The 9,941-nt window shown below is 40.8% G+C and overlaps 1 protein-coding gene across 5 annotated transcripts in view; it reads right to left on the reverse strand.

Annotated features, from left to right (window-relative positions):
- The window catches only part of sacs (sacsin molecular chaperone), a 29,544-nt gene extending 20,614 nt beyond the window's left edge, over positions 1–8,930 (reverse strand). For 2 of the 5 annotated variants that reach the window (XM_061680994.1, XM_061680991.1), the window contains exons 1-7: positions 8,574–8,681; positions 7,357–7,600; positions 7,011–7,123; positions 3,903–4,053; positions 517–607; positions 344–429; positions 146–257 (exon numbers count right to left, since the gene is read on the reverse strand). In XM_061680994.1, the coding sequence (XP_061536978.1) occupies positions 146–257; positions 344–429; positions 517–607; positions 3,903–4,053; positions 7,011–7,033 (463 nt within the window). In that variant the 5' untranslated portion in view covers positions 7,034–7,123; positions 7,357–7,600; positions 8,574–8,681. Of the gene's footprint in view, positions 1–145; positions 258–343; positions 430–516; positions 608–3,902; positions 4,054–7,010; positions 7,124–7,356; positions 7,601–8,573; positions 8,682–8,756 lie in introns of those variants that run through there. The other 3 variants (XM_061680992.1, XM_061680993.1, XM_061680995.1) reach the window with 3 other exon arrangements.
- Between the last annotated feature and the right edge of the window lie 1,011 nt (positions 8,931–9,941).

The raw sequence follows: 9,941 nt of genomic DNA on the forward strand, positions 1-9,941 counted from the left end.
GGGCATCTAGAACTTAATTGTGAATTAATTAATTACTCCAGATGCTCAATGATACTTAACAGCAGAAAACACACAAGGGTTACAACATGTCTTACAAAGCACAGTCTCAGTGATTACCAGGCCCGTCTGAGTGCTAAGAACAAACCTTGATGCTCAGCCATGTCAGGTGACCACAGCGACTCCACCCCATACTCCGTTTCATCGTACATGAACTTGACTTCGGTGGCTCCAGCATCCTCAGCATTTTGAATCAGCTCCTTTAAAGTATGGCATAGAGGTGTTGCATTATTTTCAAAAAGTGGGTTTTCCTTATGGTTTTAATGTAACTGGTTACGCCACTTACTTTCAGAATCTGTCCACCTTCAGGGTACCTCCTCAGAATATCTTTGAGAAATTCAACCAGTGGCGGTGTAGTCTGCCCGAATCTCCCTGTCAAAAGATACGCTGCTGTAAACGTCACCATTCACTACAGCAAGTCAAGGAGTTCCAAAACCACGTAGGCAGTTTTATCCTTACCGCCACCTCTGAGGCCTCGTCCCTCCAGTGTGATAGATACCTCAGGGCTTCCTGTGGGCACCAAGACACCAATCGGCATGCTATCATCTGGCTATGAAGAACAGAGGTCCACACAGGTTTTAGATCAATGACAAGTAATAAAAAAAGAAAAAACCCAATTAGTGACGTGTTTCAACCAGTAAAACATTAAATAGAAAGGCACTTGATTAAAACAGAATCATGATAAACAGAACACATTACCACTGCCATTTACTGTTTTATAACCAAATCCTCTCATCAAACTACTCATGAAAGCCAGAAGAGATCATCTTAATGAGATGTAATAACCACCTTATTAGAAATAATGCACCATGAAATGATGACGCTATTATGGGCTTTCCAAGGTGAACGTGTGAGCCACTGTGCTCAGGCGTTCTTATACATTAAGAGACTGGCCAACTGTGCTGTCCCTCTCAGTCATCATCCTTATCATGACCACAGTACAGTCATCAATCACCCTACACACTTCCCCAGAAGAATGGAATAACTGACAGCGTAATCAATTTGTATTTAGACTGCATAATGGCATGGCACTGGGTGTACTTACAGTATCTTCTTATTTCTGCCAGTAAAAAAATAAATCACCAACACACTGATCTGACTTTTATGGATGCACACACACAGTTAGAATAATAATACGACACACCACACACCCCACTTGTACAATACATTTGGGTCTAATATAAGAGGCCTTTTACAAATTCAGGCGTCACATAATAATGGACCGTTTGAATTACCACAATCAAAAAGCTCGTAATTTAACAATATGCAATAAATGCTAAGTAATACGTTAGGAATATCTAGTAAGTTCTACTCATATTTCAGTGGCACTGCAATATACTGAGGCCAGGGTGTATCTAATGATGTGGTTAGTGAGTGTAAAATTCCAGTGTGAAGTGCAGGTTCATGACCTTGTGGTGTGTAGTATTAGTAGTATGTAGGAGTGGTCTGCAGCTAATTTTTGCATATGAGATCAGGGGAGCTGTAGAGCATTGGCCACCACCTGGTGCTTTCACTCAACTTAGCCTCCAAACGCAAGGTCATCTCCCAGTCATGTTCACTAACACACCTAGACAACCAAAACCAACCACAGATATATGTCCTTAAAATAATGATAATGAAACACATTTTTAAAAGCAATTCTTTTGTTGTACACTACTGACAAATGGCATAGACTTTACTTGAGTATTTCTTCACAGTCAATGGTGTAAATGAGTATCTCAGAATTTGTCCTGTAGTTAGAGAGTAGAACATTGAAACTGGGATGTTTTCTGCTGCTGGCGTTTATCTTCAATCACAGAAAGAGTTCAGTTCTCCATTTGTTATGGGTGTAGTCTTACAGTACAATGTGACAAAACCACAGGGCAGCACTCAAAATGAACTGGTCATATGATGTTTTCCAAGAGGAAAAAACAAAGAACCGTAAACTAAGCATACCAAATGGGAGAAAAAGAGGGCGTTATATTCAGACATGCAAACACCAAAGGCATGAAAAAGGTGACAAAAAAAAAACATTGTAGGGGAGGTCTAGGAGGATCCCCCGGGCCCACGCAGATAATTTTTTTGATTTTAACATAAATTAAACAATCTGGAAGACTCTGGAGAGTACAATAAGGCAAAATCAACAAATTTCTCATCGGATCTACACGATTTATGGCCTATTTTGAGTTAAAAACCGTGAATTTAGCCAAAAGGCGACTGATTTGCATGCAAGGATATTGGCATCCTTCCTCCTACTAACTATCCATCCATCCATTTTCTGAGCCGCTTCTCCTCACTAGGGTCGCGGGCGTGCTGGAGCCTATCCCAGCTGTCATCGGGCAGGAGGCGGGGTACACCCTGAACTGGTTGCCAGCCAATCGCAGGGCACATACAAACAAACAACCATTCGCACTCACAGTCACACCTACGGGCAATTTAGAGCCTCCAATTTATGCATGTTTTTGGGATGTGGGAGGACACCGGAGTCCCGGGAGAAAACCCACGCAGGCACAGGGAGAACATGCAAACTCCACACAGTCGAGGCCGGGGATTGAACCCGGCCGGGTCCTCAGAACTGTGAGGCTGACGCTCTAACCAGTCGGCCACCGTGCCGCCTCCTACTAACTAGTGATGAACTAAAAACATTTTCATCACAAGTTAGTAGCAAAAAAACAAAAACTATAGTTCAAAATAAATAGGGACCTTGCACTGACAACAACAAAAACTCACAAAAGGTGCACAATTAATCACATTTTGATTGCAACTTTGGCTGCCATGATTAAATGAGCCTGATCGTCTGTGATTTTTTACATTTAAAATGGGGGCACTGCTGCATATGAAAAGTGCTTCATTTGTAGCAATGGCCGCAACCCAGTCAATCAGCGACCAGGGGGCGAACGTATGGTTAAGGCTTTATTAAAGGCTGGCAACGTACTCTATGACCAACTTCAAAATAAAAAGCTTGAAATGGAATTGATGTCCAAAGTATTAATATATGGAGCTTTTATTTTGAAGTTGGCCCTCTCAGCACGTTGGCGGATAGGCGGCGTGTCACGGTAAAACACTTAACAATCATTGCAGCGGCTGCCTTCAACTTTTCGGCTGGCCTGACTACAAAAACAAAACAAAAATCAAAACAAAACAAAACATGACAGAAATAAATAGAAAGAGAAATCACAATTGTCCAGTTCTTTGCAGTTTGTGACCGTGCACGAGTGACCAATGGTCAAGCAGAACAACGGAGACTTGAAAATTCACTATATTGACGGAGAGGATTTTCAAATGAAAAGTTGGTGCTTACAGCCTAATGTTATTGCGTTTTACGCATTAACTGTATTTGCGTCCATTAAGTTGCAATTCGTGATTGCACTTTGTAAAAGCATATTTATTCACTTAGCACTTGGTAAAATAGAATTTTTTGGGGTACATTTATTTTTTTTATTATTATCATCTATCATTTATTCTTATTTAAAAACTGATTTTGCACTGTAACATATTATATATTACATATTGTTTGTTGAAAAGTAGTGCAATAAAAATAAATGTTTTTCTCTAACAAGGAATAATCACGCATAATAATCATGATTACAATATTGATCAAAATAATCGTGATTATTATTTTGGCCATAATTGTGCAACCCTAGGTTCCATTACACATCTTACATTTGCGATGTTGCCACAGCGTTTATATGCGATCCAAATTTCGAATCACAGCAAAACTAGTTGCCGATGGTCAGGCACTATCGTGGTCAGGCACGTCGCTCGGTGTGCTCCCACCCTTAACTAATGCCGATAAAACCTTAACCTCGCGCCTCGCACTTTTCATGCATGTTTGAAGGTAGTAGCTACATAGATGTATAACGTACCACTTTGCCATTGTGAATGAGTCGCTGCTCTCTGACAGGCAGGTTTGTGTCTTCATAGATTAACTGCTTCACATGACCAAGCGATGTCAAAGGAGAGACCTGGTAGGACCTCAGGCCAAAGTAGTCATGACGCACATTCACCCGCGGCAACCTTAAAACAAAGTATATATGAAAAACAGAGAAATGTTTAAGCGGAATATTCAGCAATCGTCAGAATCAGGATCAGAATCGTTTATTGCCATTGTCAGTCAAAGGTACATTCGCAACTAGTATAATGTGGTGCAACATGAAACAAAATGTCATCTACTGTAAAATGTTATCTAATATTGTTTATATATGAGGAAACAGTACATGAATATTAGAAGCGTCCTAAAAGTACAAAGTACTGTATTAGACATTTAGAGCAGGGATAGTCAACTGGCGGCCTGTACGCCGCATGTGACCTGCGCCCACACTCTGAGTGGCCGCTCAGTTAACTCCCCACGCCCCCAAAAAAAATTTGGGGGGAATCATAAACATGTTTGCTCTACTATACCTGATCAGTTTTAAGCACCATTCAATGAAATGGTACTCGAGCGACTCTCGAACAAGGACAGTATAAAAGCGTCAATTTCATTTAAAAAAACATCTCGGTTTGAGAGGAGCCAGATGAGGTGGCTGGGGCATCTCATTTGGATGAGGTGTTTCGGGCACGTCCCACCGGGAGGAGACCCCGGGAACGACCCAGGACAGGCTGGAGAGACTATGTCTCTTGGCTGGCCTAGGAATGCCCCCCGGAAGAGCTGGATGAAGTGGCTGGGGAGCAGGAAGTCTGGGCGTCCCTGCTAAAACTACTGCCCCCGCGACCCGACCTCGGTCGGATAAGCGGTAAAAAATGGATAGATGGATGGATGGATCTCGGTTTGTCAGACTCATCTCCAGAAAAGGCCCCTCTGAAAGCTACTTCTGTTTGACCCAGTTTTGTATCCGCTTTGTCCATATTTGGCTAAGCCGCCCCCTTTCCTCTGATTGGTTGCCTCCGTGTAGAAGACCCACTTGTGAGAGCACACGTGTTTGTTATGTTGACAGCACTGGCTCGGTGGTGCAGAGGTAGGCGGAGATCTTTGCTTGTGACGCAGGTAAGCTCAAGAAATTTCAATGACCTGATTTCAGGCCTCTCAGCAGAAAAACGTCTGTCACTCGGAAATGCATGGACAATTTTAATTCCTATTTCGCACGTTTACTGAGGCACCATAGAGCCATCATAACATCTCAAATACTAGAAAAAGTTGCTTTGGTAAAATATAGGACGTTTAAGACACTGTAATTACATTGGTTCAATAGAAAAAACAGACATATGCACATATTTGCAAGATATTTAAAATCCCATTTTTGTCATACATCTGGTTAAGAAGTGCGCTGTCCTATGTGGCCCCATGGTAGCGGTGACAAAAAATTGTAGCCCCCTCCATCATTAAAGTCGCCCATCCCTGGTTTAGAGTTTTTTTAGTCAAATAAATACTTAATAGTTGTATTGTAAAAATTATAGTTTATCAACACGTGTCAGAAAATGGATGGATGGATGTTGACAAAGATTGTTTTGTCAGTCTATATCACAGCCAGCATACGCACAAATATTTTCTAACATTTATTATTCATAATATTTGCTATTCTAGATCTAAAATCGTTTGTGATCTAAGACTTAATCTATGCAGAGACCAAATAATTATTCATTTTCTTGCCAAGGCAAGTTTATTCTTTATACGACAGTATGCTTTGCTTGGGCTCTATTACATTGAGTGTTTGTACAATTAAACCTTATACAAAATAAATTCAGTGACAAAAGCAAAAGATCAAATGTGGTCTCTTATTGGAAGGAAGCATCTTGCTTCGAGTCAGCATTGATTAAATGGTATAAGGTTTGGACGTAACATGAGAACAAGCAGCTGACCAGATTCATCTGTTGACGATCTATTGCCTTTAGGCGTTTGTATCCAGCTTAAGGTTTTATGAAGGAAATAACATGACTGACTCATTCTACCTTCCCAAGGGGCAGACAAGATGTCACATGAAAGGCAATTCTGTAACTCTAACTTATTATTGCAGTCGTAATTATAATGGCGCTTGTGTTTTACCAGCAGATCTCCTGTGTTGTCAGTGCATTTGGATGTCATTTTTATGAGTATTTCTGCTCTAGAATGTGGATCAAAATCATCTTTGTATACAGATTTCTTTATATTAGGGATGGGCATAATAATCAAATCACTGAACATAAAGAATTAGGTCACTTGTACAGAACTGATTGTTCATTAACCATGTCTTGAAGCAATAGAGGCAAAACGGTGTACAAAAGTTTGTGAGATGTCTATGTCGCATCTGTAATTTAAACACACATTGACAACATTAATGATAGTTAAACGCAAACATATGAATACAGTGGACCACCGCTTATTTGCAGTTGGGCACCTATTCGCAGATTGTTTTTCAATTTTTTTTTTCTTTTTTAGGGTGTGGGGGGCAACCGCAAAAAAATGATTACTGATGGTATATCCCAACTAATTCAAGAATTTTAGGGGGTTAAAAATTACACATTTGGAATGCAATTATAACAGGTGTCAATTATTTACAGATTTTTGCTCTTCGCGGTTGGGGCCGGTCCCTATTCCTCGGGAATAGCGGTTCTCCACTGTATAACCTAATAATATACTGTAACTGTATATGCATTACGCAGTGGTAACCTCAGTGATTTTGTCATATTTATTTCTATGAAAGAAAGAGAATCTTTGCCATGACTTGAAGAGGACAAACATCAAAATATCTGCTTATTCAGCACTGTATGGGACCCAAGCAGCTGGGTGGTGGTGCCTTGCGTTGGTGGGTCAGTCTGAAGTCACAGGATCGTCTGAAAAGCCATAAGAAACTCCACTGGACCTAATTGGACAAAAATGCTAACGCGTTCAAAGTAGTGAGTCCAAAGGCTCACATTCACTTGGCCTAACTCCTTAGTATCCAGAAATGAACAGGAACAGCATTGACTTTCCCATAAGAGGTTTAACACCGCGCTCAACATGCTGCGACTATATTATTTGCATATTTCCTCACGCATCATTTCTTTGGATCTGAACTTACCACAGGTGCGGACAGGTGGCCATCTCGCTGCTGTTGCCGCTATGTTTGTCCAAGCAGCGGGGCGCTTTCAAGGGACTATGTTCTCGTCTCCGCGTAGGAATACTCCATCCGGGCTGCGGCACAACAACAAAGCCGTTACTTCCATGAAAACACCTGTCTCGTATGTTTACATGTACCTTACATCTCTATAACATGCTGACTTAGGAATAGTGTGCAACAAAACAAGATATAGGGAAGCAGTTTGTAATAATGACAGAGCTAAAAGGTGTTCTTATGCACCGTGCACCACCGAGTTTTAATGGTGATGTTGGACGCAGCGTGATCCGGCTATCTGATTAGCACTCACTTGTCTGGCCAGTGCGCGCCTACAATGGTCCCCTGAAATAGTTGTCCGTTTTCCGTCAGGACGTATTCCAGGAAAGCCTGGTTGCCGCAACAGCGACAATAGCGATTGACATAGTGTTTTCCTGCTATCACAATAGCGACTCCATCAAAGGCAATGTTCTAAGAATAAAAATGAATTAGCCCACTCGGGAGTGCACATGAAGTGAGATGGTTCGCGCCCAACGGCTTCCGCCTCGTCCGGACAACTGGGAAGAAAACAAAACAAAAACAAACGAAATTCCCTTTTTTTGTATAATGTGGATATAATCAACATCAAGAACATTTATTCTTCGCACACGACACATTGTTAGTTTAGCGCGAGCGCTTTTTCTGGTCTCACTTTTTTGTAGGTCAGTGAAACCAACAATGGGTGATGCTGTGCGCATGTGCAGTTGTGTAACTAGGGCAATTCGCAAAATAAATAGGATGCATTTCCTGGTGCTCATATGCGTCTACTAGTCTAGATTTGTTTTAAACCCTCTTTAGTATCGTCAACTCCATTCGCTTGACAAAATGGGTTTTGCTGGCTAACCTATTGAACAAAGAGTGTCACGAAGCCGAGAGCGTTCACTGCTAGTTCTATTCAAGTCGCCGACTTTTCCGGGAGTACAGTTTTATTTCAACATTGAAGTCATTTAAATTCTAAAGCAAACCGTTGAAAACAAGCATATGTTCTGATTTATATATATATATATATATATATATATATATATTAGATATATGTAAATCGTTATTTTATTTGGAAATGTTATGTTTTCCCGGACTTTTGCTTCTTTCAATCTGCCAAATTGTAACTGTTGAAATGAAGTTCACCAAAAAAAAAAAAAATAATTAATTTTAAAAAATCTTCGAGCCTATAGATTCCACTATTAACAAAAACTGACCAGAAAGTATCTCTCCTACTGCTGAATTGTGGGATTTGAAGTCATGACATGGCTGAAACGCGCTGCATGATACGCAGGTCAACTTTGGAAAGAAACACTCGTTACACAGATTGACACGGTGAAATCATCAAATCAGTCAACAACTACGATAATTCCAGCAGTATACAGAAAGTGACATCATCGCTTAAATGGCAAGGGCCGCCATGAAACCTCAAATATATCTATCACCATAATATCTTAACCAAATCCAGTTTGCAGTTACCCTAAAAAAAATAATAGTAATCACTCCACTTACCAGATAATAACGATTTTGGCTCCGTTTGACAAAAACTCATAATCGTATCCTGCGATATAAATCAAATTTCATAGTGGTCTGTCATCTCATCGAGGAGCGTGCATTACATTACATCTGCCGCATTGAAGAGAGAGAGAGAGAGAGCGAGAGCGAGAGAGGGGGGGGGGGTGAAGTGACACTCACACGAAGAAGTCTGCAGCTTCTCTGCACTGTCCTCTGCTGCAGTGCATATGGAAGCAAAATGCATTACAGAACGATCACATGAATGTCATCCCATCCGACATGAACTCGGGTTGGTTCACCAAATCGGACTTCACCATAAATATCCAAGAGCCGTGATATGCGTGGTTAGCACATTGACGCTGCAGTCATTTGTGAGAAGCACAAGCTTCTTAAAGGGACGGGAACCTGCAGAGCACAAGAGATGAACTCAGCACTGTCATAATATGTGTAGTGTACACGATCACGTGACTGTGTATTGGAAGGGCTGGGAGCAAATGCAGGAAGATATGGATATGGATAATAAAAACTAAAGCAGCTGAATGGGATTGAAAGCAATCCACTTGATGTATTTATTTTAATATGAGAAAAATAGGACCTCCCCAAAAAAAAAAAAAAACATTACCTCGGCCAAAATAGTACACGTGAACAGTAAACGGTAATGGTAAGCTGGCCAAACATATAGAAAACAAAACAAAACGGAAAACATCGATTCAGTGAGATATCAGCAATAACTACAATTTTCCGGCAGATGGAGACGAAACACCAGTGTTTGCATCTCCTGACGTTCTATTTCAAACTCACCAGCCACATTATGTGCACCGACTGAAACTAATGAGAACTCGTCTCAACAGTTGACGAAGTTCTGCTCTTACAAAAGTAAAAACGCTACGTTTTGATAAACATGTCAGAGGGATAACGATATAACATTGTGTTTATTATGACTGTTGTTTGCAGCCCTGCACTAAAATAGCCTGCAGCGACTGCAAAGTACCATTATAATAATTGAAATATTATTTATCCCTTTAGTTAGTTAAATGAAATGCACTGTGGGGGAAAAATAATAAACTAATAGCACATCTGCCTCATATTTGTAAAGGTTTGTGTTGAATGGTTGATTGTGTGTGCCCTGTAATTGACTGACAACCAATCCGGGCTGTGCAAGTCACCTGCCTCTCACCCAAAGTCAAAGGATGCTGGATGGATGGATTGTTCGTAACAGATCATGCTGGTGTACTGAATGAAGTGTCCACTTACTAATTGTACATAAAACATTAAAACACATCCCCCCCCCCCCCCCCACACCTCTTCTTTGGGTGGGGGGGAGGTGGTTTGTAGTTCAAATATTCTTTTACTAACATCCACTTT

The sequence above is a fragment of the Phycodurus eques genome, chromosome 7, assembly GCF_024500275.1.
Source record: "Phycodurus eques isolate BA_2022a chromosome 7, UOR_Pequ_1.1, whole genome shotgun sequence".
In the NCBI taxonomy this organism is placed as follows: Eukaryota; Metazoa; Chordata; class Actinopteri; order Syngnathiformes; family Syngnathidae; genus Phycodurus; species Phycodurus eques.